The following is a 26528-nucleotide window of genomic DNA, read 5'->3' on the forward strand; positions in this document are numbered from 1 at the left end:
ATGCTGGTCTTCTGCTCCTGGGCCCGATACAATCCACGTCCTCATGCTGCAGAATCTTCCTCCTGCGGGAAAACGCTTTCTCCTGAATACCCACAACTGTATTTTGACTGACAGTGTATTTCCCACGCTTTGGCATGGAGCTACTATTGTTCCCCTACCTAAGCCTGGTAGAGATAAAATCTCTTCCTTCCAGCTATCGTCCAATTTCCCTTAGCAGCAGCGTTTGTAAGGTGATGGAACCCATGATAAATGGTCGATTAGTGTGGTGGCTCTAGTCACACCATCTTCTCACTAATGTTCAGTGTGGGTTCCGAAAGCGGTGCTCAGTGGTTGATCATCTCGTCACCCTGTTGATGTTCATCATGAATAATTTTCTGCAGAAGCGATAAACAGTGGCCGTTTTCTTTGATTTGGAGAAAGCCTATGATACGTGTTGCCAGACAGGCATTCTACGTTCTACGTACTATGCACACATGGAGCCTCTGTGGTCGTCTTCCCACTTTCATCTTGGAATTTTTAACGGGTATGTGTAGGTTCCTCCGTATCTCACACCTTTTCACAAGTAACAGGGTGCCTCAGGGCTCCTTACTGAGTGTCGTCGTCTTTGCCGTAGCCATCAATCCTATTATGGACTGCCTTCCAGCTGGCATTTTTGGCTCTCTTTTTGTTGAAGACTTTGCTATCTATTGCAGCTCCCAGTGGATGTGTCTCCTGCAATGCTGTCTTCAGTGTTGTCTGGACCATCTCTATTTGTGGAGTGTCATAAATGGTTTCCGCTTTTCTACTACCAAATCCATTTGCGTCAACTTCTGGTGGAACAAGGCGTTTCTTCCACCGTCCTTGTGACTGGGCCAAAATGCTCTCCCGTTCGTGGATGCAATAAAGTTCTTAGGGCTTATGTTCGATAGGAAACTCAGTTGGTCTCCCCACATGTCCTACCTGGCCTCACGCTTCACCCGATCCCTCAATGTCCTTCATGTATTGAGTGGTACCTCTTGGGGAGCTGACCGGACTGCCCCCCTCCGCCTCTATCAATCTCTTGTCCACTCCAAGTTGGATTATGGATGCATTGTCTACTCCCCTGCACGGCGTTCTATCTTAGGCCGTCCGAATACACAATTCGGGGATCTGTCTCTCCGCCGGTGCCTTCTGTACTAGCTCTGTTGAAAGTCTCTACGCAGAAGCTGGTGAACTACCACTGTCATACCAGCATGACATCATACTCGGTAGGTATGCGTATCGGCTTTCTTCCATGCTGCCAGGCCACCCAACCTTTGATCTTTTCTTGACCGCCAGTACGAGATATATGTTTCTTTTCTGTGGCCTCCCGGTGTCTGCTTTCGTCACCTGCTTCAACAGCTGCAGTTCACACTTACTGCCACTTTCCGAATGGGGGAGAGCCCTTCACCACCTTGGCTTCAGACACAGGTTTGTTTCCATTTTCACCTCAGCTTGTTCCCGAAGAATTTGACTCCCCAGCTGACCTATCGCTCACAACTTGCCGATAGCATATTTTTGTACAATGATGGTAGAACGGGCCACAACAAGAAAAAAATTGTCAGATAAACGTGGACTCTAAATTGCACATCTTTAATAGCTTTGCTACTGTGAAAGACATCTTTTCTACTGAACAAGGGTTCACAGCTCTTAAGGTATGAATTTTAGAGCCTATGTTTACTACACAATTTTTTTTTGGTTTGGTCCATGCTACCCCCTACCAAAATATGGAAAGCAAAGAGCTCATAGTAGAAGAGATTTGGTTCACAGTATCGAATATGAGGTGTTCATAGCTCTTAAGACATGCGTTTTGGAGTCCATCTTTACCAGATTATTTTGCTTCGAATGATCGTTCCTTTAATATCCCTGAATATAGACCATTCAGTGTTGGCTGTGCTTTTGTCGTCAGGACCGATAAGTTTCAATACCGGCTTCTTGACCAGTTCACAATTTTTACAGCAGAGATTTGTGCCCTCTATCAGGCTGTTCACTGTGTCCGTAGGCAGCAGCTCACTCGTTGTGTGATCTGCTCCGACTCTCTCAGTACCCTTCAGAGTCTAGATGATCCCGATCCAGTCAACCCCATCGTCCGGCGGATGCAGGACTGCCTCCATTTGTTCCCGGATGGGAGAGCCCAAGTGATGTTCATGTGGGTTCCTGGTCATGTTAGTTTGCCTGGGAATGACGCAGCTGATGCTGCAGCCAGGGCCGCCGTCCATCGTGGTCAGCCCGCCTCTTACTCTGTTCCCTCCCAAGATATTTGTACTTTCCTCTATTGGGGCATCATCTCACTTTGGCATGTGGTGCTCCCTTCATGGAAACAAACTAAGAGAAGCCAAAGCTCACCCACCAGCCTGGTCGACTTCGTTCTGGCTGTCTCGCCGTGAGGAAGTACTGTTAGCTTGGTTACGAGCAGGGCACTGCCGCTTTAGTCACCACCATTTGTTGAGTGGTGACCCTGCAACCAGCTGTCCTTTCTGTAGCCAGCCATTAACGGTCAGACATTTCCTGGTCCTCTGCCCATATTTTAGCCACGTACATCTCAGGGTTGCGCTACCACCGCTTTGCCAGACATTTTGGTAGATGACGTGCGAGCTGTGGCTTGCTTTTTAAGTTTTTTAAAAAGCAGTAATATGACAAGAGATTTGATTTCGATCTGGTGACTCCGGTGTCTTGTCGATGTCTTTCAGATACTCTTTCGTAACATCTTGATGTTTTAGATTTTTTTTTCACCTCGCAACGATTTTTTACCCTTGCGGTCCCAGCATTCTGTGGTTCTCTACTGGGTGCCCATGTCCTTAGATGTTTTGTGCCCTAAAACCGCACAAAAAAGAAAAAAAAAAGACAAATTGGTTAACTTCTGCAGAAATTGTTTTCTTACCACCACAAACAACAAAGCAGTTTAAATCATTTTTAGGACTCTGTAATTACTATAGGGAATTTGTTGAGAAGTTTGCCAAAATTGCTAAGCTGTTGAATCATTTGTTGAAAAACGATGTGGAATTTCCGTAGTCAACTTTCAGACAGCATTTGAAAAATTGAAGGGAGCATTGACAACGAACCTGGTACCAGTGTTCCCAAACTATGAGTGAGAATTTATTCTGTTGTGTGACATGAGCAGTCAGGTGATTGAATGTATTCCCAGTTACGATGTAGATGGCAACAAACACGTGGAAGAATATGCATTGACACAGATGAATAAGCAGAACAGAACTATTCAACCACAGAGATGGAAATGTTGGCTGTTATTTATGCTATTACGTATTTCCATTGTTATTTGTACACGAAAAAGTTTAAATTTGTGAAGTGATTGCTGGGACCAGAAGAGGCTCGCAAGTATGTCAACATATTGTGCTCTGAAATCAAGTGAATTCAACTATGAAGTCATACACCAATCAGGAAAGAAAAACAGAATTCTGAGAGCCCAAGAAGGAAGATTTGATTTAAAGTATTTAGGGCACAGCTGCAGTCCGCAAAGCACTATGGCCTGTTGTGTAGGAAGATGAAATACAGCCCCAGTGTGGTGCCAACTGCGCTTGACATGATTAACGACTATCATATGACCTTATACATGGTATTTCATTACGAATGGTCTAAATCCAGTGATATTAAAGGAACGATCACTTGAAGCAAAAAAATCTGGTAAAGATGGACTCCAAAACGCATGTCGTAAGAGCTATGAACACCTCATATTCGATACTGTGAACCAAATCTCTTCTACCGTGAGCTCTTTGCTTTCCATATTTTGGTAGGGGGTAGTATGGACCAAACCAAGAAAAAATTGTGTAGTAAACATAGACTCTAAAATGCATACCTTAAGAGCTATGAACCCTTGTTCAGTAGAAAAGATGTCTTTCACAGTAGCAAAGCTATTAAAGATATGCATTTTAGAGTCCACATTTACCTGACAATTTTTTCTTGTTGTGGTCCATTCTACCTCATCCCAAAATATGGAAAGCATGTTTCATAGTATCAAAGATGAAGAAAGCTCATAACTGTTGCAGTATGCATTTTAAAGCAAGTGCAGTGGCAAAGACAATGGTGAAAAGCTGGTTGCTGAAGTTTAGTGTTCCTGATACAATAATTACAGATCTACATCTACATTTATACTCCGCAAACCACCCAACAGTGTGTGGCGGAGGGCACTTTACATGCCACTGTCATTACCTCCCTTTTCTGTTCCAGTCGTGTATGGTTCGCGGGAAGAACGACTGTCTGAAAGCCTCTGTGCGCACTCGAATCTCTCTAATTTTACATTCGTGATCTCCGCAGGAGGTATAAGTAGGGGGAAGCAATATATTCGATACCTCATCCAGAAATGCACCCTCTCGAAACCTGGCGAGCAAGCTACAGCGCGATGCAGAGCACCTCTCTTGCAGAGTCTGCCACTTGAGTTTGCAAAATGTCTGCGTAACACTATCACGGTTACCAAATAACCCTGTGACGAAATGCGCCACTCTTCTTTGGATCTTCTCTATCTCCTCCGTCAACCCGATCTGGTACGGATCCCACACTGATGAGCAATACTCAAGTATAGGTTGAACGAGTGTTTTGTAAGCCACCTCCTTTGTTGATGGTCTACATTTTCGAAGGACTCTCCCAATGAATCTCAACCTGGTACCCGCCTTTCCAACAATTAATTTTATATGATCATTCCACTTCAAATCGTTCAGCACGCATACTCCCAGATATGTTACAGAAGTAACTGCTACCGGTGTTTGTTCCGCTATCATATAATCATACAACAAAGCATCCTTCTTTCTATGTATTCACAATACATTACATTTGTCTATGTTGCCACTCCCTGCACCAAGTGCCTATCCGCTGCAGATCTTCCTGTATTTCGCTACAATTTTCTAATGCTGCAACTTCTCTGTATACTACAGCATCATCTGCGAAAAGCCGCATGGAACTTCCGACACTATCTACTAGGTCATTTATATATATTGTGAAAAGCAGTGGTCCCATAACACTCCCCTGTGGTACGCCAGAGGTTACTTTAACGTCTGTAGACGTCTCTCCATTGATAATAGCATGCTGTGTTCTGTTTGCTAAAAACTCTTCAATCCAGCCACACAGCTGGTCTGATATTCCGTAGGCTCTTACTTTGTTTATCAGGCGACAGTGCGGAACTGTATCAAACGCCTTCCGGAAGTCAAGGAAAATAGCATCTACCTGGGAGCCTGTGTCTAATATTTTCTGGGTCTCATGAACAAATAAAGCGAGTTGGGTCTCACACAATCGCTGTTTCCGGAATCCATGTTGATTCCTACAGAGTAGATTCTGGGTTTCCAAAACCGACATGATACGCGAGCAAAAAACATGTTCTAAAATTCTACAGCAGATCGACGTCAGATATATAGGTCTCTAGTTTTGCGCATCTGCTCGACGACCCTTCTTGAAGTCTGGGACTACCTGTGCTCTTTTCCAGTCATTTGGAACCTTCCATTCCTCTAGAGACTTGCGGTACATGGCTGTTAGAAGGGGGGCAAGTTCTTTCGCGTACTCTGTGTAGAATCGAATTGGTATCCCATCAGGTCCAGTGGACTTTCCTCTGTCAAGTGATTCCAGTTGCTTTTCTATTCCTTGGACACTTATTTCGATGTCAGGGCACTAATTTTATATCCAGTATGATTAAGCACCTATGTCATTTACTAAGCACTCACAAGCTGAGGACTAGCCCTTGGCTCCCTCAGTCTATCAGGAAAACAGAATACATTCACTGTACCATTGGTAAGATGTTGAGTAGTTGTTGTGAACTTCCATCACAATGATTGGTACATTTACCTTCCATATGTCGTGTCAGCTTACAATTCTGATGTCCAGTGTAGTGTTGGTCTATCACCATGTGAGGTAATATATGGTACAAACCTGCCTTCTCTTTTTGAGGTGATTAAGCCTAAAATTGGAAAAACTGGGAATCAGTTACAAAGTTTGCAAAGACGTTACATGATCTTTGTAAGAAGTTAAAGAAAGCAAACACAGAAGCACTCGAGCGTCAAGAGCAAGCAGGATGACATATTGGCCAATTACTGCAGTTTGGAGTTGGCCAGTGGGTCTTAGTGACGAATCCCTGCTCACCTAAGGACAAAGCAAAGAAATTCCTGACAACACCACGAACCATAGCAGATCATAAAAATGAATTCACTCATTAATGTAACATTGTAATTACCAACAGAGACCCCCTCATTGTTCGCGTTGGACATGTTAAGCCATTTAAGGGAACTGTGATGCTCCGCTGCAGATGCTGACATCACCGCCAATAGAGGGCACTAAATCTAAGAAAGCAATGAAGGAAGGATCAGCAAAGTGTGCATTAAGTGCCTTATGCAATTAGATCACAATGAGGAGTAATAATGATTGTTTTGTTTTGTTTTAAGGTGCTAAAACAACTGTCATACACGCACATCTCAGAAGAGGAAAAAGGAGTTAAATGCGACTACAAGCCCAATTGATGGACAGCCATTCCCTTGGAGAAACAGCCATAAAATATGGAGGTCCTGAACTAAAGATTAAATGTCCTTCGCCATACTGCTACAAAGGATAAAAAGTAAAACACGGTTGACGGCTCTCTTGCTGCTCACTAAAATGGCCGATAATTCAGACAGCAAACATACAGTAGAACATAGGTGGTTAAAAAATAGGGGCATTCCATCTGGAAATGGCGAACCATAAAAGTTTGATGACAATGAGCATACAGTGGTGAGGGATTCCACTTAACAAATGGTGATGGTTAAAAAGACAATGCCCAACACGCAACCTAGCTAAAATGATCTTATCATGGTGAGATGACCAAGAGGAGGTCGGCCAAGCTGCTGGGAGAGTTTTATTTCCCCGGATCTTGTTCGCATGAAGGGAAGACCAATGGTCTTACCAAAGTGACACGACTTGCTGACAGATGGCAATAAGGAGATCATCAGAAGGAATGGAAGAACTAGCTAGTCAAGATAGGAGGACTGGAGCCTTGGCAGCAGTAACAGCAGCCTCATTTCCCATCAGACTGACGTGACCAGAAACCTGCATAAACATCACAGTGGCCCCATCAAAAGTGAGGAAGTGAAAGCGTTCCTGGACCCACTGCACTAAGGGATGGATGGTGTGCAGCACGCAAGAGGCTCTGACCCACCCAGGGGGTCCACAACTGTTTCGTGGATGTGTGTGTGGCAAGCACGGGACCCTGAGCTAGTGTAGCTTTTTCCTTTCTGGGCTGCATACTTTCCCTTTCTGCATCCTCCCCCCACCCCGCCCCTTCCCTTCCTCTTCCCCTTCTCCCTCTCTTTGGAAGTATGTTTCGCATTTACATCTGGAGACGGACGCTTGTAATTCTATGACGTGGTTTCTCTTCTTTCATCTCTATAATGGAAAGTCTCTGTCCCTACTTTGTCCTTTTCTTTTCCATGATTCTCCTCTTTATCTTCTTCTCCACTTGGGCTATTGAGAATTCTTCTCTTCTATCCTTTTTCTTTGTTCCTCCCTTCCTGTTTCTTTCTTCCCTGTGGGTGTCTGAAGGCCGACCAATGTGTTCTCACGTGTAGCCAGTGATGGGGTAATGCGTAATTCCCCATCCCGGGTAGACAAGTAGGACATGTACGTACCCCCTGGTAAAGGTCAGGCCCAGGGAGGGGCGATTAGCCGAGCTGGTACCTTCCGAACATGCCCATTGGACCCTCTGTCAGTTCTTCGGAAGGTGTGATCTGAGGTGTGGACAATAACCTAAGGTGGGAGTGCCCTCAGAGAGGGCCCCCACTTGGAAGGACTGCGCCATCAGAGACGCCAGTAATCATGGGTGATACTTTCGCAATGGTTTCTTCCACTTCTACAAAAGAAAGCTAGTGAGTCTCAGCCACAGAAAACTCTTCTCTCACTGAGAAAGTTCCTAGTTGTTTCTTGATCTTGTGAAGGTCAAGACTTCTCAACAGTAAACCCTTTCATTATTCAGAAAGGTGTCCTGTAAAGTCTTGTTCCCAGTTATGCAATTGGGACCTTGTGGTTAGAAACACAGTGCCCTCCAAGCACACAAATTGCTTCGAACTACACTGCTACACACCTTTCCTGTCCGGGTGGAAGCACACCATACATTAAACTCATCGCGTGGGGTGGTTTATACCCGATCACTTGACGGATAATCAAATGAGGACATTCAAAATTACCTGTCTGATCAGGGAGTAATGGTAGTATATCGAGTAATGAAAAGAGTTGAAAAGGAATTGGTACCAACCCACACTCTCTTCTTGATGTTTGACAGAGTTCAACTTCCATCGAACATTAAAATGGGATATGAGGTAATTTCACTTCACCCGTACATCCCCAACCCTACATGTTGCTATCGGTGTCAGAGGTTTAATCATACCACCCAGTCGTGTTCCAATGTGGCCAAATGCGTTACCTGTGGCAGGGATGCCCATGAGGGTGATTGTCGACCCCCCATCCTCTCACTGTGGCATTTCTCTGGATCCCAGTGCATGTTGGTATCTGCGGAAATGAGGCAGCCAATATATTGGCAAAGGCTGCTGTCTCTCTTCCTCTGCCCACTGTTCACACGGTTCCCTTTGCCGATCTACAGAGCATTTTGTGTCATCGTGTTGCTCTTTTATGGCACACACATTGGTCTGCACTTCAGGATAATAAATTACGGGACATAAAACCTATTCCCTGCGCTTGGACCTCTTCCTCCCAGCCTTGCTGTTGGGAGGAGGTAATTTTAACTAGACTCCAGATTGGGCACTGTCTTTTTAGCCACTGACATCTTTTAAGTGGCGATCATCCCCCATTTTGTCCCCACTGCTCTCAATTGTGGACGGTGAGACACCTTTCACTTATGATGCACGCTCACCTTATCGCATCCTTGAGTTTATCAGTGTTAGTGAGAAGGCATCGGTCATTTGAAGCTTTCTTTTGGAGAAAACAACTCCCGTCAATAGCAATTTTCTAAGATTTCCTTCCGTTTTTAGTTTCCCTCCTACTTGAGTTTTGCTCCCATTGCTGCTGATTTGACATACGGTTTTTTACCCTTCACTAAACCACAGAATGGGTGCTTATGACTGTAGCAGTTTTGTGCCCTAAAAGATGATGTGACTTACCAAACGAAAGCGCTGGCAGGTCGATAGACACACAAACAAACACAAACATACACATAAAATTCAAGCTTTTGCAACAAACTGTTGCCTCATCAGGAAAGAGGGAAGGAGAGGGAAAGACGAAAGGATGTGGGTTTTGAGGGAGAGGGTAAGGAGTCATTCCAATCCCGGGAGCGGAAAGACTTACCTTAGGGGGAAAAAAGGACAGGTATACACTCACACACGCACACGCATATACATCCACACATATACAGACACAAGCAGACATATTTAATATATATATAGGGCCAGCTCTGTTGTAAATACTGAGTAGTGTTCTGAAAGCTGATATCAAAAATGTTTAGTGCCAGTGATGAAGGCATACCCAATATCGTGGTCAGTCAGAGAGCCATCAGTGTACACCAAGGTACTACCATGAAGTTCCGTGCGAATATCAAGAAACTTATGGGGACAGAGCAAGTCCTTAGGAATCCAATGAAGTAACAGGTGAACACAGACCACTGCACGAAGCCAAGGTGGTGAAGGGTTCACACCCAAAGAAAAAGTAGCAGGTAGCATGAAGTTAAGCTGCTGTGCATTAGCCGAAAGCAAACTCCAGGAGGTATTAGAGAAGAGGGGCATGCCCCATGCAGGTGGTCAAAGGAGTTATTGGAGGAGTTATAGGATGAGTGGCCAGGTATGGCAGACAAACAGCATGCATATCAGCTGAGGAGAACATGATGTCGGAATGACAGTGGTAGTTTGGCAGTTTCAGCATAAAGACTCTCAACCAGGATAGTGTAAAAGGCGCCAGTGGCCAAATGGATGCCACAGTGATGGATTGTACTCAGACAGCATAAGATGGACGGACGTGCAGATGCACAAACAAAAGACCCATAGTCTAGTTTGAAATGGACAAGGGACCGGTACAAGCAGAGGAGGGTGGTCCAATCCATTCCCCAGGAAGTACCACAGAGAACACACAGTATACTGAGGGACAGGGTACAGCAGGCAGTCAGGTAAGACACATGGGAGGACCAAGAAAGTTTCCAATGGAGCACAAGTCCTAGTAATTTCATAGTTTCAACGAACGGAAGAGCAACAGGCCCAAGATATAAAGATGGTGGAAGAAACTCGTTGTGCCACCAGAAATTCATACAAACTGTTTTGTCAGTGGAAAACTGAAAGCCATTGTCGATGTTCCATGAGTAAATAAGATCGAGACAGTGCTGAAGACACTGCTCAAGCGGACAAGTCCATGGAGAATAACAATTGATGGCAAAATCGTCGCCGGCCGCGGTGGTCTAGCGGTTCTAGGCGCGCAGTCCGTAACCGCGCGACTGCTACGGTCGCAGGTTCGAATCCTGCCTCGAGCATGGATGTGTGTGATGTCCTTAGGTTAGTTAGGTTTAAGTACTTCTAAGTTCTAGGGGACTGATGACCACAGTAGTTAAGTCCCATAGTGCTCAGAGCCATTTTGAGCAAAATCGTCAGTGAAAATGGTGCTGTAAACAGTCGGGGGCACAGTGTCGTCGGCTTCTTCGGGACAGCAAAAATACTAGCTAGATTCCATTTACTTGTTGTCTCTCTTGGACCTAGGTCCATTCCCCAATTTCCGGCCTAACAGTAGCAGATGGTGTCGTCTTGGACCCCACAGCTGTCTCCAACACCTTAGGTTGCTATTTTCTGGAGATTTTGAGCTTTACCGACTATTGCCCTGCCGTCTTCCATCCGAAATGAGTGGAGACGGCTCGGGTGATACCCTTCTCCTTTCATAATTGTGAATCCTGCCACCTTTACTGTGAGGGAGCTAGATCACACTCTCGCTTCGTCCTGGGCTGGACGATGTTCACATTCAGATGTTGCAGTACCTTTCTCTTGTGGGTAAGGCATTTTCTCCTCCATACATACAATGACATCTGAGCAGATTTCCAGCGACTGCCCCATTTCTCTCACCAGCTGTGTTTGCAAGCTGATGAAATGTATGATTAATGCCCAGCTGGTATGATGGCTTGAGTCTCGCAGTTACTAACTACTGCACAGTGTGGATTCCTAGCCTGCCGTTCGGCAGTTGACCATCTCATGACTTTGTCAATCCATGTCGTGAATGGTTTTCTGCAGAAGCACCAGACTGTGGGATGTGTTTTTTGATTTGGAGAAAACTTATAACACCTGCTGGAGGACGGGTATCCTTCATACTCTCCATACGAAGAGCTTCAGAGGCTGCTTGCCCCATTTCCTTCAGGAATTTTCACAAGACAGAGTTCTCAATGTAACTGTGGTTTCTGCCTTGTTGGACGCTTTTAACCAGGAAATTGGACTGCCTCAGGGCTCCATCCTGAGTGTCATCCTTTTTTGCTATAGCCATTAACTCTATAATGGCTTGTCTCCCGCCAGGCATCTCTGGCTCCTGTTTCAGTAATGATTTTGTGATTTATTGCCTTCAGAGGCATCTTCAGCGATGTTTCAATCGTCTTACTTATGGCACATTGACAATGGCTTTTGATTTTCCACTAACAAATCCGTTTGTATGAATTTGTAGTAGCGCATTGGGTTTCTTCCACCATCTTTACATCTTGGGCCTGTTGCTCATCCGTTCACTGGAACAATGGAATTCCTCGGGCTCGCACTTGATGGGAAACTTTCATGGCTCTCCCATGTGTCTTGCCTTGCTGCATGCTGCACCTGGTCCCTCAGTGTCCTGTGTGTCCTCAGTGGTACTTCCTGGGGAGGGGATCGGACGTTTGTACTGATCCCTTGTCCATTCAAAACTAGGCTATGGGTGTTCCATTTATGCATCTGCATGTCCATCCTTCTTACACTGTCTAAAAACTCCCCTGCGGGTCCGGGGGTTAGAATAGGCCTGAGGTATTCCTGCCTGTCGTAAGAGGTGACTAAAAGGAGTCTCACATGTTTCAGCCTTTGTGATGGCCCCCTGTTGGGTTTGACCCCCATTTTTCAAAATTTTCCTGAAGTGCCCCTTACATGGTGCATCGTGTCCATCGTGCGCTGATACCTATCACATCCTTAGTTGACGTGGATTTGCACTTCTGCTCATTCTCCAACTGTTGGGCAAGGTCACCCTCCTGGGTACGTATTTTTCCATCAACTGTGTAGTATCATTTCTATGCTGACAATGATGATGGACTTGTTTGCTTGGTTGCACCTGATGTCCAGTACCTTGCGGTGGGGCCACCATGTTCCCTGTTGGTTGTAGCCCCGACCACACAGGGATCTCTCTGCTGATCCCTGCGCCATTAACTCTCCTCATATGCCAGGGGTAGATACCCATCCTCCTGGGGTATCGGGACTCCTGGCAATGGCCATCCTACCAGGTGGCCTATGCTGTGGCTGGATGGCACCCGTGGGGAGCCCCCCTGGTTGGAGTGGGTGGCATCAGGGCGGATGACACCCGATGAAGCGTAGTACATCATCTCTTACTGGTGGTCAAACACCAGTAGTCTTTCAGCGTTCACAGGCTCAATTCAACACACAGAATTAAGACCCCAAATTGTTCCCCTCCCTGACCACACCATGGGAGGGACATCAGGTTAAGGATGGCAGCAGCTCTTATTCGCCCCGCTACTTCATATGTTTGAGAGCTGATCGGGAATCTTTCATGATAATGAAGCCTCAGTTTTCTGTTGAGCATTTAGAGGAGAAGTTTGGGGGGGGGGGGGGGGGGGTTGAGGGATTGTCCAAGATGAGATCTGGGTCAGTCTTGATCAAAACAGCATCCTCTGCCCAGTCACGGGTGTTACTCAGTTGTTGTGACAAGCTGGGGGATGTTTCTGTAATCATCGTGCCCCATAAGCGCTTAAATATGGTCCAGGGTATCATAATTCACAGGGACCTTCTTTTGCTGTCCGACGATTTGCTGTGCACCAGGTTAGAACGGCGAAGTGTACATTTCGTTCGGCGTGTCCATCAGGGTCCGAGGGATAAGCAGGTTGCCACCGGTGCCTTCATCTTGGCCTTCGAGGGAGATACATTACCTGAGAAGATCAAGGTGATGGTCTACTGCTGTGATGTGAAGCCCTATATCCCTCCCCCAATGTGGTGTTTTCAATGTTGGAAGTTCTGTCGTATGTCCATCCAGGGGGCCGACAGTCCCTTTGTGGGTACGTGTGTGGCGTGCACAGGACTCCGAGCTATTTGCAGTCTCCTTCCTTTTCCCAGACCTGCATTACCGTCCCTGTTCCTCTCCTTTCCTTTCCTGTCCTTGCTCCTTTCCCCCTGGCCCCTCCTTTCCCTCTTGGTGGAATTCATGTCGACTTGGCTTTCCTCCCGGCTTTGTTTTGGTATGTGCAATTGTTTAGTTTGCTGTTTCCATCTCCTTTTCAGCGTTTTGGTCCCCTTGGAGGTTGACCTCCATTTCCAACATTTTCCGTCAGTGTGAGCATTTGGGGATGAACTCCCTACCTAGTTTCCATGTTGGAGGCTCATCTCACCCTCCCCTCCCCACCCCTCCATTTTCCCCCTTGCACCCTGGCCCCCCTTCATGCTAGGTCACCAGCATGGTAGCCAGTCCGTGTGGTGGGGCTGTTAAGTACCCAACTGGCTGAGCCCCCTGACAACACAGGGATCACACTGCTAGTACCTGAGCTGTTAACGGCTCGTGTATGCCAAGGAGTTGATGCTCATCACTTTGGGGCATCAGAACTCCCAGCAACGGCTGCCGTGCCAGACGACCCTCGCTATGGCGGGGTGGTGCCCACTGGGCGAGCCCCTGGTCAGGGTGGGTGGTACTAGGGCAGACGCCTTGCATATGAAGTGGGAAAGGCTTCAATATCCTGGCCATTCTTTGGCCATTTCTAAGAGTGATAGTAGACATGATAGTCCTTCTGATCCTTTGGCCTTCCCCTCCCTCGCCACCCCATGGGAAGAAGGTCAAGCTTGCCGACTTGGGTTGAAACCTTTCCCTCGGTACCTGGTTTGTATCAGGACAGGTGGTGAGAGTTTTGCCACGACCAAGCCTTTGCTTTTTTGTTGAGGTGATTGAAGATAAGTATCATGAAGTGGAATCCACGAGTAAAATGCAGTCCGGTTCTTTGCTCATAAAGACATCTTCTCCTGCCCAGTCTGCAGAGGCCGGCCGGAGTGGCCGAGCGGTTAAAGGCGCTACAGTCTGGAACCACACGACCGCTACGGTCGCAGGTTCGAATCCTGCCTCGGGCATAGATGTGTGTGATGTCCTTAGGTTAGATAGGTTTAAGTAGTTCTAAGTTCTAGGGGACTTATGACCACAGCACAGTCTCCGTCGCACCCCACCAATCTTTGAACTCGGTACAGGGTATCATTTTCTACTGGGATCTTCTTCTCCAAACTGACGAGGAGCTCCATGCAAACCTCGAGCAGCAAGGAGTCCGATTTATCCACATTGTACAGCGAGGCCTTAAAAACAATCACACTGATAGAGACTCCTTTTTTCTGGCCTTCGAGGGGGACATCCTCCCAGAGAAGGTAAAGGTGGTGGTGTATCGGTGTGATGTAAAACCTTACATTCCACCACCGATGAGATGCTTTAAATGCTTACGGTTTGGACACAGGTCTTCCCGCTCCACCAGTTATCACCTCTGTGGTGACTGTGGGCGCCCCCTCCATGAGGGGAGTGCCTGTGGTCCTCCGCCTGTGTGCATCAGTTGTGATGCGCAGCATCCTCCACAATCGCCAGCATGCCTGGTGTATGTGAAAGAATGACGGATTCAAGAGTACAAGACTTTAGATCGACTTACCTACACCGAGGCTTGTCGAAAGTATGACCGGCTCCATCCTGTGCCTCTAACTTCTGCTTTTGCTTCAGTTACGTCCACTCCCCTTCGTACCCCCTCCTCTTCCAAGCCGCGCCCAAATTACCCCTCCCCCTCCCCCCTCCCCATCCCTCTCCCCCCCTCCCCCCCTCCCCATCCCCCTCCCCCCTCCCCCCTCCTCCTCCCCCTCCCCTCCCCCTCCTCCTCCCCCTCCCCTCCCCCTCCCCTCCCCTCCCCCTCCCCCTCTCCCTCCCCCTCTCCCTCCCCCTCTCCCTCCCCCTCTCCCTCCCCCTCTCCCTCCCCCTCTCCCTCCCCCTCTCCCTCCCCCTCTCCCTCCCCCTCTCCCTCCCCCTCTCCCTCCCCCTCTCCCTCCCCCTCTCCCTCCCCCTCTCCCTCCCCCTCTCCCTCCCCCTCTCCCTCCCCCTCTCCCTCCCCCTCTCCCTCCCCCTCTCCCTCCCCCTCTCCCTCCCCCTCTCCCTCCCCCTCCCCCTCCCCCTCTCCCTCCCCCTCTCCCTCCCCCTCTCCCTCCCCCTCTCCCTCCCCCTCTCCCTCCCCCTCCCCCTCCCCCTCGCCCTCCCCCTCGCCCTCCCCCTCGCCCTCCCCCTCGCCCTCCCCCTCTCCCTCCCCCTCTCCCTCCCCCTCTCCCTCCCCCTCTCCCTCCCCCTCCCCCTCCCCCTCGCCCTCCCCCTCCCCCTCGCCCTCCCCCTCCCCCTCGCCCTCCCCCTCCCCCTCGCCCTCCCCCTCCCCCTCCCCCCCTCCCCCTCCCCCTCCCCCCCTCCCCCTCCCCCTCCCCCTCGCCCTCCCCCTCCCCCTCGCCCTCGCCCTCCCCCTCGCCCTCGCCCTCCCCCTCTCCGTCCCCCTCTCCGTCCCCCTCCCCCTCCCCCTCCCCCTCGCCCTCCCCCTCCCCCTCGCCCTCCCCCTCCCCCTCGCCCTCCCCCTCCCCCTCCCCCTCCCCCTCCCCCTCCCCCTCCCACTCGCACTCGCACTCGCACTCGCACTCACCCCTTTGGGTGCTAATCCCCCTCCCCCGCCAGAGAAGCGCTCCCCTTCTTCGGCAGCCGATGGTACTGGAGCTCCCTCCCGGGACTACTCTTCCCGGCACCCCCTGAAAGGCGATCTGCAGCTCCACATAGGCCGCACGATCTGCGGCCGGTGGGGGCCGCTATTGTCAGGTGTAATTCCTGGAGTTGCAGCCCCTTTATTCCTCCTACTCTGCTGCTTGTATTGTTCTCCAAGAGACCCATTTTGTCAATTCTTACTCACCCACCCTTCATGGGTTCCATGCTTTCTGTTGAAACCAGATTGGCCCTGTGCAGGCTGGTGGTGTTTGCACCTTGGTGCGCAAAGACAATTTTAGTAAATGGGTTCCCCTCCATACCACTCTGGAAGCAATTGCTGTCAGGGTCGATCTGACCACTCCAATCACAATCTGTAATCTCTACCTCCTGCCTGACAGGCCACCCACATCCCTTGCCCTAACCACCCTTCTTCAACAACTCCCTTCTCCCTCCCTGCTTGTAGGGGACTTCAATGCCCACAACCCTCTTTGGGGTAGTCACCCGACTATTGCCCTGGGCAGGACAGTTGAATCTGTTCTGGCAGCGCTTGACCTCTGTAACACCGGTACTCCCACAGACTTAAGTGTGGCACACGGCACTTTCTCTTCCATTGGCCTCATCATCTGCAGTCCCAGCCTTCTTCCCTCCATTCAGTGGGGTGTCCACGATGACTTATGTGACAGCGATCATTACCCGATTGTTTTGACCTCCCTTCAGTATGTCTTGCTCCGTCACCCTCCCAGGTGGGCCTTCTCTACAGCTGATTGGGGTGCCTTCTCTTCTGCTACCATCCCCCCATACTACCACACCGTAGTATTGATGAGTCTACACAGACTTTAACTGCCGCCATTCTTGCCACAGCTGTTTCAGCCATCCCTTCTTCCTCGGGGTTCCCCCCTCCCCTGTCAAATGATGGTCCCATAGTGGACTCTGGAAATTGCTGCAATCAAATTTCAGAAACGGATTTGCTGGTAATGGTATGTATCTGCCATAGGACCACACACCTGCTCTTCACAAGACTGGGCAAAACTCAGGCAAATTTTTGGCTATTGTCCCGTTGCAGGAATTTCTGTGCATGGTGTTGTCCTTCCCATCTGTACTTTGTTGCAGAGTGTTTCGCTCAACACTTTGCCCAAGCCTCTGCGTCGACTCAGTATCCGCCCTTGTTCCTCCTCCTCCTCCTCAAACAGCGCTCGTAACGACTGCCTTTGTCTTTCATTTCTCGCTGCTTGGAGCCTTGTAATGCCCCATTTAGCGAGTGGGAATTCGCCAGCACCCTCACCCTTCGTCCTGACACGTCTCCTGGACCGGATTGGATACATAACCAAATGCTCCATCACTTATCGGTGGCTGGCCACCGTCGTGTACAGACCCTTTTCAACCATCTGTGGAGTGAGGGGGTATTTCCTACCCAGTGGCAGGAAAGCATTGTTATTCCAGTGTTGAAGCCTGGGCAGCCACCTCTTCAGTTGGATAGCTACTGTCCAATTAGCCTTACCAACACCCTCTGCAAGCTCGTTGAATGCCTGGTGAGTTGGCGGCTGTTTTGGATCCTCGAATTCTGCGACCTTTTGTCATCGACTCAAGGTGGTTTCTGCCGTGGCCACTCTACATTGGATAACTTATTCCACCTGGAGTCTGCTATCCGGTCGGCTTTTGCCCATTGGCAACACCTCATTGCAGTCTTCTTTGACCTGCATAAAGCCTACGGCACCAACTGGTGCCACCACATCCTCACCACCCTTCACGACTGGGGTCTTTGTGGTGCTCTGCCCATTTTTATCCATAACTTTCTTTCATGTCGCTATTTCCGGGTCCAAGTTGGTTCCAACTACAGCACTTCCCGTCGGTAAGAAAATGGGGTTCCACAGAGCTCTGTACTGAGCGTCCTTCTTTTTTTCATCGCCATTAATGGACTGGTAGTGGCTGCTGGGCCGACAGTGTTCGCGTCTTTGTATGTTGACGATTTTTGTACGTATGTCGCTTCCTCTGTCGTGGGCGCTGCAGAAAGCCGTCTACAGGGGGGGGCAATCTACCGGGTGCAATCTTGGGCTCTCTCCCATGGCTTTCAGTTTTTGGTGACCAAATTGTACGTCACGTATTTCTGCCGTCGCCATATAGTCCATCCTCATCCGGACCTGTTCCTCGATGGCCAATCCCTCGAGGTGGTGGACACCCGTCTCTTCTTGGGTCTGGTCTTCGATGTCCGGTTGACACGGCTCCCTCGTCTTCGCCAGCTGAAGAGGATGTGCTGGTTACGTCTCAATGTTCTCAGATGTCTGTGCGATACCACCTGAGGTGCAGACCACTCTATTCTCCTGCGATTGTACAAAGCACTGGCCCAGTCTCGTTTAGACTATGGGAGTCTTGTCTATGGTTTTGTGTCACCTTCGACATTGCAGATACTAGATCCCATCCACCATTGTGGGGTCTGACTTGTGACTGGTGCCTTCCGGACTAGCCCCGTGATTAGTCTTCTCACAGAGGCAGGGGATTCCACTTCTGCAAGTTTTGCACCAACAACAGCTGATATCTTATGCGCTCTGCATTTGCTGCACCCCAAAACACCCTAATTATGGTCTCCTTTATCCAGACACTCCAGTGCTGTAATTCAAGAAAAATAAAATACACTATACCTGTCCATCCCTGGCCAGCACCATTGCTTCCACAACCCACCACTTCACAGCCTCTGTACCTTAGAGGCCCCAGTGACCCCAGGTCGCTATAGTATCGTGCACACGTGTGACCACATTGACGTAATCACTAATATGTTGGCCACTACTGACCTTAAGCAGCTAGTTGTTTCTGGGTAGAATCATGTTCAGTGCCAAGTTTATTCCCTAGGTGCCACAAATCACAGATCCCCTAGATCGACTATGCAAGAAGGGTGTCAAATTTGTGTGGTTGACCACCTGCCAATTGGCATATCAGAACATTATGTACAGTTTCAAGGTGGCATTGTGACTGACACTATATTCATTGGACCTGCCCTTGACACTCGAGACAGACACTTCCCGATATGGTATAGCGGTTGTTTTGTCCCATAAGGTGTCGGGTAGTAGTGAATGGCCAGTTGCTCTCACCTCTGGAATGTAGACTGTATGGCAGCAAATTACACCTGTTGAGCGACTGCAAAGCTCAAAGCCTTGATTTTGTTGTTTGTGCATTGTTCTAAACTCCTGGAAAAGATGATGCATTGTATGCAGAATTGGGCATTGTTTTTGATTGGGTATCAATTAAAATCCACTTTCACCCAACTCAACTCACCAACGTGAACACCCTACCCCCAATTCCTCTTGGTGCCAATGTGCAGTTCAACCACAAGGAAACAGTTTGTTTCCCCTGGACCAACATCCACAATAAATCCTGGTTCAATTGCTTCTGACTGCACGTGAGGTATCCACTGTGTTGTTTCACGATCCTGTCCTGTTGAAAGTTTTGTCTGAGGTACTGGAGAGGTGTCCAGAGAATGTTTTGAGCCTTACTGATCTAGCCTTTCACAATTATTTCATGTTATGCTACTGATTCAATGCTACAAATGATGTTTTAATGATGGCTGCAGAGGACTCTCGAAAACCTGACCATCATTCTATCCTCGCTCTGTCCCCGCATCCTCCAGCTCCTTTGTGCCTGTCATTGGTGGAGGACATGTATGGAGGCACTAGCCCCACAGCACGTGTACTGGCCCAACATCAATGCAGACATTGAATGCGCATACGGCTCGTGTCATGCCTGATCTCTCAATCACTTGTCCCACGGTCAAGGTTCCTCGTCGTGGCCCCATCCTGATAACTTGTCGGAGAAGGTCCTCGTTGATTTTACCGTGACATTTCAGGTTGTTATGTGGCTTTTGGTGGTGGCCACCCTCTCAAAACTTCCCTTACGTGGCATGGATGCTGTTCATTACCACCATTTTTACCACTTGTGACCTCATGATGGTATTCTACCTTGAGGGAGTGCCACTTATTCCCTGGTGTTGGAAAATTAGCCCCCATTTACGTAGATGCAGCTTTAGGCTGTCTGTGGCTGTAATGCGATCACCACCCTGTTTCACCGTGCTCCTAATGGGGAGATTGAGCAGATGGTCCATACATTTAAAACACAGCTGCTGAAGACCTTGCAGACATCATCTGGCTGAAATACTGCATTTGAGTTGGTATTGTACACCATTAGACCTCCTGCATCCTGTGCTGTGTGCCAAACCTGCCTATAGGCCTGCCTGTGGGTGGAATGTCTGTCTGGGCATGCATATGCTGTTGGTGTCTGGGATGGACCCAAGGGGTCATCATTGGTGACAGAGAGCATCAGTGGCTTGATGTTAAGGCCAGACATGACTGTCTGACCCACCAACACGAAACAGCTCTGGCTGTGACCACAGTCGCATTTGGCACCCTGTCGTCACTTCCGATGCTCAGGCTGGAACTAAGATTACCGCCACCTGTGCCTCGTGTCCCTTCTCACTGGAGGATGGTTGAGAGGATCACAGTGTGTGTGCCTGTGGAGGTGGGGGACCAGTCCCTCTGTCCTGACCTTCCATCACTCTTGTTGTAACTGTGCAATCTGCTGGCCTCTGCTACCCATGCAGTCCTTGGGCCTGGGTTTGTGTCGTAAGAATGAACAAGAAGTAATAATTGCTTTTGCTACTTTTTTTTCCATTTGAAATGGCTGATATGATTACATGTGTTTAATAAAAATGAATCTTTCACTTTACATTGGAGTGTACATGTAATGAAATTTTCCTTCAGAATAAAACTTTTCACTTGACTGAATCTCAGACTTGAACCTATGCCTTTCGTAGTCAATACTTCTACTCCCTGAGCTGTATGACCACAGGTGCAGTGTGGCTCTCACAGTTTGTCTGCGAATACCTATCCGCTCATTCACATGCTGTAATAGTTTAATTTCTGTACCTCGTGCTATTTCTGTTGAATTTATTTAAATTTACGTAATACACATTTATGGGAAGAAATGTGGAGAACTGCGGGATGAACCACTTAGTTTCCAATATTCATTTTCATCAATTTGTTGACATATTTCTCACAATGTCTGCCAGATCACATGTGTAGCCTCTGACTTTATCAGAGCTTCAGTCACTCACCCCAGATGGTTGAGGAATATTCCATAGTAAATTTGTAAGGATACCACAGTTTTCCAATATTTTACTAATAAACTGAAGCCCACCATGGACTATGATCATGATGGGACCTTCAGATTATTGCTTTGCTTTGCAGTTGTTATCCCCCATGTGACTTGCCGTGAAATGCTTGTTACTGACATAACTCTGGTTAAATATCTGAGATGAATCTGTCTTTTTAAGTATGAGTACAGTAATGAATCAAATAATTACCTTGGGAACTTACTGAATTCAAGCATAATTTATCTGTTCAACAAACAGTTATGATCAGGAGTGGTTTTAGATTTGTACATCAAAAACTGTATAGGGAGTGTAAAGAATAAGATGGAGTTTTACCAAAAGTGTGTGTAGACTTCTTTAGGCTTCACTGATGGAATGTGGTGGTTAGTGATCAAGAATGCTGTTCTTGTATTTTGGAGGAAAGTTGTTTGGATCCCAGTCCAGCCAGCCTGACTTAGGTTTCCTGTGGTCCCCCAAATTCATTTTAGTTGTATACATCCAAGTGTACCATGGAATGGTTGTTGACACCATCTTTGGCCAAATAAACTAATACTTCACCTTTTATGACACAGAGGGGTGATGACTTTTTAAACTTTCCATTCTTTACAGTAGAGCTCACCAATGCTGCTACTAAACTAAATTCACAGAGATTGTTCTTTTGTTAGAAAGTAGTGCAAACTTGGTTTTCAGTTAGCAAATTTGTTTCTTGATGAAATGTATTAAGCTACTCTAAGAAATGTATCAAACTGCTTTGCTCCAAAGTAGAAAAATTGTAATTACATTTTATACTGTCTAGTGTTGTAAGAGTTGTAACTTGTGTGTGTGTGTGTGTGTGTGTGTGTGTGTGTGTGTACACAACTTGAGTAGGCAATACAGCTTACTCAGACATCACTGATCACTGTCCACCCTACCTTAGACATTATTTTTCCTTCTTTTCTTTATCTTTGTCTGAAAACATGGTTGACTGGATTTCCATTATTCACTAATTGCTAGTGTAAACATAAAAACTACAGACAGAAGCTACAGACATTATTAAGAAAAGATACTAAGAGCACTGACCTTCAGGCACTTATATATGTCGTCTGATAGTTGTTTTCAGAAATCTGTAGCAGTATATTTACTCATATTATTATGATTCTTTGTTTGTCAGTTATGTATTAATACTGTCTGTTTCATGTTTTTCTTATAATACAACTAGTTTATAAACTGACAGTAGGATCTTAACTACTTAATGATCCATTTGGGCATCATAGGAGATGTTCCTCAGAGTATAAATTGTATCATTCGACACTCCATTCTTAATACTATACCCGCATTGTTAGATTGTGAGTAGTAATTACTTAAAATGATTCTGTTGTTCAACACACTAGCTGGAAAAAATTGCAACATATCTCTGTTGTAATTAATCCAGAGACTGACAAAGGTGTTATGCACAATCCAGTAACAACAGTGTGACCACTGCCTATGTTTGGAATCAGCATGAATAACCACTCACAAACAGCAGGTGGCAGCGCCAGCGGGGGAGGGTATATAAAGTGTGTTGGGGAACATGGAAAACATTGCAGTCGTTATAATGTGGAAACAGAGCGGTTTATCTGACTTCCAGAAGGACATGATCATTGACTTTCAGGCCAAGGGTGGAAGAATTTCCAAAACAGCTAAGTTATGAAACTGTTTGTGTGCCATTGTGTTTAAAGTATACCGTGCATGGTAAAATAGGTGCTATACAAAACCAGCACAACGGTAGCTATAATGCACTACGGGCCAGAGATGACGGGGTGAACAACAGCTGTGTAGATATGTATGGGTGAGCATCAGACTGCCCAGATAAACCCATGGCTACCAAAAATGTCTCCTCAATGACCGTTCAGCAAACATTGCTGTGTATGGTTCTCTGCAGCAGGTGCCTGGTTTGTGCACTCTTGCTAACTGGTGTTCATCGGCAACAAAGACTGGAATTAGCTCGCCAGCACTGCAGCTGGGTGTCCACTGAGTGGTGACAGGTTGCCTTTTCAGATGAATCACGTTTTATGCTCCATTGGACAGCTGGCCATTGGTGTGCACAGTGTGAATCATCTGAAAGCAAAGGGGTCCAGGCTGGAGGAGGGAGCTTTATGGTCTGGGGAATATATTCAAGGCATTACCCGAGTTATTTTGTCATTCTGAAAGGCACAGATGATTGATATAAGTATGCATCTAGCCTTGGTTACCATGTTCACTCATACATGCAGTTCGTTTTTTCCTTCACACAATGGCATTTACCAGCAGGACAATGTAATGTGTCACAGAGCTCACAGTGTGTGTGTGTGTGTGTGTGTGTGTGTGTGTGTGTGTGTGTGTGTGTGTGTGGTATGAAGAGCACCAGGATGAATTTACTGTACCCCCCTGGCCACCAGACCCTCTGGATTTAAACCCGGTTGATAATCTGTGGGACCACCTCGATCGAGCTGTTCTCGCGGTGGATTCTCAAGAGAAACCTGTCACATTCTGGCCATGGCACTGGAGTCTGCATGGCTCCATATCCGTGTCGTTACCCTCCAGAACTTCACTATCACTATTCCTGCATGTCTCGCAGTGGTCTATGCAGCAAAAGGTGGTTATTCAGGCTTTCGACTGATGGTCACATTAATGTGACTGGACAGTGTATATGTAACATGTCAAAATTACAATCTTACTTTGGTTGCTATCTTTGCGAGCAATCTGTACAGAATTGGATCCTGACAAGGCAGCCAATTTGAAGAAGTTTTGGGCTTTAAAATTTTATACACATTTTTTGTGCAGGATAAAAAGACATAGCCACCAAAGAGTGGCTACAGATTTTATCAGGTAGTGCAATGGTTAAATACATCCATCCTGTATTATCACAGATATACTTCTATCTTCTAAATGCTGACTTCCTTTGGTGTAGTGCTTTGACATGTTTTGCTTGTAGAAGCTGTCAAGTGGGAATATGATTGCTGAAATAGAGAGAATGATTTGGTCTCGGTGACTTTTCACTCATTTTTTCACACTGTCCTATTACACAAAATGATTAAACTATTAGAGTTTTCCTTTTGAACATGTAACTAATAAGTACTCTCACAGTGGAATCAATACTTTGCAGTAACAAAACTCTTTGGCCCATTCACAAAATGTTCCTGCCCCTAAAAAAAATGAATTACAAATTTTTGATGCAGGTACCGAACTAATCTATGGGTAGCTTTTCTGATTCTGTAACTTTAGAGGAATTTGGTGCTAGAACAAAGCAATTTACAGGAATACTTATGTTGCGAATGCAAGATCCTGCTTTTAATGGGGTCGCATGTCAATTTAACAAGTTTTCCAGTGCTGCATCATATTTGTACTGTGAGTTTTTTAAGTGTTTCAAGTTATTTGATGGAAAAGAATAAGCTGTAGGCATTGACTCTACTGACGACCAGCCAGCTAGCTGTCAATCAACAATAAATATAGTGTTTGTATACAAATATGAAGCTTGTGGTTTGGTAGTAATGTAAAGCATTTCTTTATTTTTTGTTATTTGTTTCAGGCTTTGCTTCCACATGTGTACCTCCAGATACAGATCTGCGCACAGTCCTTTGTGTCCCCTTAAATTTTTCGAAGTGTAGTCGTCGGGCACTCGCACATGCAGCGGAAGATGCAGGATTCGATGTTCTGCAAGTAATTAGTGAACCTATAGCAGCCTTGCTTGCTCAAGGCTATGGTGTTGAGTCCCCAGATGAGAGAGGGTGAGTGCTGTAATGCAGTATGTTATTCTTGGTGTTCGTGATAAGTTATGAAACAATCTGCATGATCTTTAGCTACTAAATGAGGTGTTCAACATTGTTAACATATATTTTAGGGCGAATATGCTGCTCATTATTGAAATTGTTGTTTCCACTATTGACTAGCCTACATAAGATTGGAGGAATGCATGTTTTCTCCTTAGACTTTACTCTGAGGGCTTTGGCCCCAAAACACTGCATAGCATGTGCACATAGGCTGATGTTTTCATCAATAGAGCTGATAAACATTCCACAGTGATACGTTTCAGTGCTGTGTTTTGTGGGTTACATTTCTCCAAATAAATTATTAATTTCTTATTAACAGATGAAACTTTTATGTTAATATGTCAGTGGTTCAGTTTGTTGAGGAAATCTGCACAAATAGCAGTAAAATATTATTTTATAGTGAAGTGTATATGAGAAAGACATGTTTACTGTCGTTACATGAGCCCACATCAGTTGCTTTATCTTTTGACCCTGGGGTCAATGATCCTGCATGATCTAGACTACGGTCAGATTGCTCATTATTAGGTTTCCAATTTAACGCAGATGATGGATCTCCTCGGGGAAATAACAATCAGATCATAAAGGAAGTCCTTTGGATATCCCATATGTTTACTGTGGGAAGGTCTCGTCTGAGATACAGAAGCAGCTCTGCAGCCATCTGTTTAGTGCAATGGTTACAGCTGGTTGTAAGTAATGCTTGTCATCATCTTAGTTCCTTTTGGTGGTGAACAGGGTTACTGTCACTCGTCCAATGGAATCACAGTTCACAATTTGTTCATTCATGCCCAGTATTGATTGGAATCCTTGGTTTGGAGCCAGGTGGATTTAAACTAGAGGCTCCATTGATTTTTTGGTGATCTTGGGTGCAGATTCCTTGACTTAATCTGTATTGGATGTAGAATTTTAAAGTGCCTCCCTGAATTGGTTAGGCATGCAGTACCCGCAGAAAGGATTTCCTTCAATAGCGCAATATGTATAGTTTGCATCCTTTTTTTTTTTTTTTTTTAGATATATTACTTTGTAAGCCTGTTTACCTTTAGATGTTGAACACCAAAGAGCCATGATCACTTCACATGTATTTCATATTGAGGAGATCAAATAGCCATATAAGTCAACTGTGAAAATGAAAACTGAATATTAGGTAACTGGACAAGTATTCAAGGCAAGATCACTGAATTACTGTGACTTGCTTAAACAGCATTGCTTGTGTAGCAAGTGGAACAGAAAATTGGGTAAAACTAGAAACAAACGGAAACAAAATCTTAAATTCTGACTGGAATATATATGTGACAAGTCTCTTTTTGTGTAATGAGATAAATGCAGTCAACAATAGATAATTTGGGTAAAGTTAAGCCTTAAAGGTGGGCCAAAATTTCTTACTAAAACTATCTATTGGTGACACACTACATCAGTTGAGATGGCATGGAATGCTACGGAAGATTTGTGGAAAAATATTTCTGATAAATTACCTGATCATGTTTTAGCCATAGGAGAGGTTCCTGTTAGCCAGCCATGCATGACACAGATGGCAGGGATGGCGGTTCAAGTGAAATTGTACTAAATATCTTATCTGAAAATTATCTTGGACAGCCAACTAAGTAGAATACATATGATGTAAGTATACAATATATGCTGTCAATAAAAAAATGTGAACTTTTCAATTCAGTGAAAATAAATGGATGAATCAACAAACACAGAGCTACAGCAGCATCATTGATCAGTGGTGTTGAATGAAAAGTTGTGCATAATGTGTCAATAAAATGATA

The 26528-nt window shown here is 46.4% G+C and overlaps 1 protein-coding gene across 1 annotated transcript in view; it reads left to right on the top strand.

Annotated features, from left to right (window-relative positions):
* LOC126470701 (heat shock 70 kDa protein 14-like) overlaps nucleotides 1-26528 on the top strand; it is a 203539-nt gene that overhangs the window by 76395 nt on the left and 100616 nt on the right. The window contains exon 4 of the mRNA XM_050098702.1: nucleotides 24522-24720. Within this exon, the coding sequence (XP_049954659.1) occupies nucleotides 24522-24720 (199 nt within the window). The remainder of the gene's footprint in view (nucleotides 1-24521; nucleotides 24721-26528) is intronic.

Source organism: Schistocerca serialis, chromosome 3 (genome assembly GCF_023864345.2).
Source record: "Schistocerca serialis cubense isolate TAMUIC-IGC-003099 chromosome 3, iqSchSeri2.2, whole genome shotgun sequence".
Lineage (NCBI taxonomy): Eukaryota > Metazoa > Arthropoda > Insecta > Orthoptera > Acrididae > Schistocerca > Schistocerca serialis.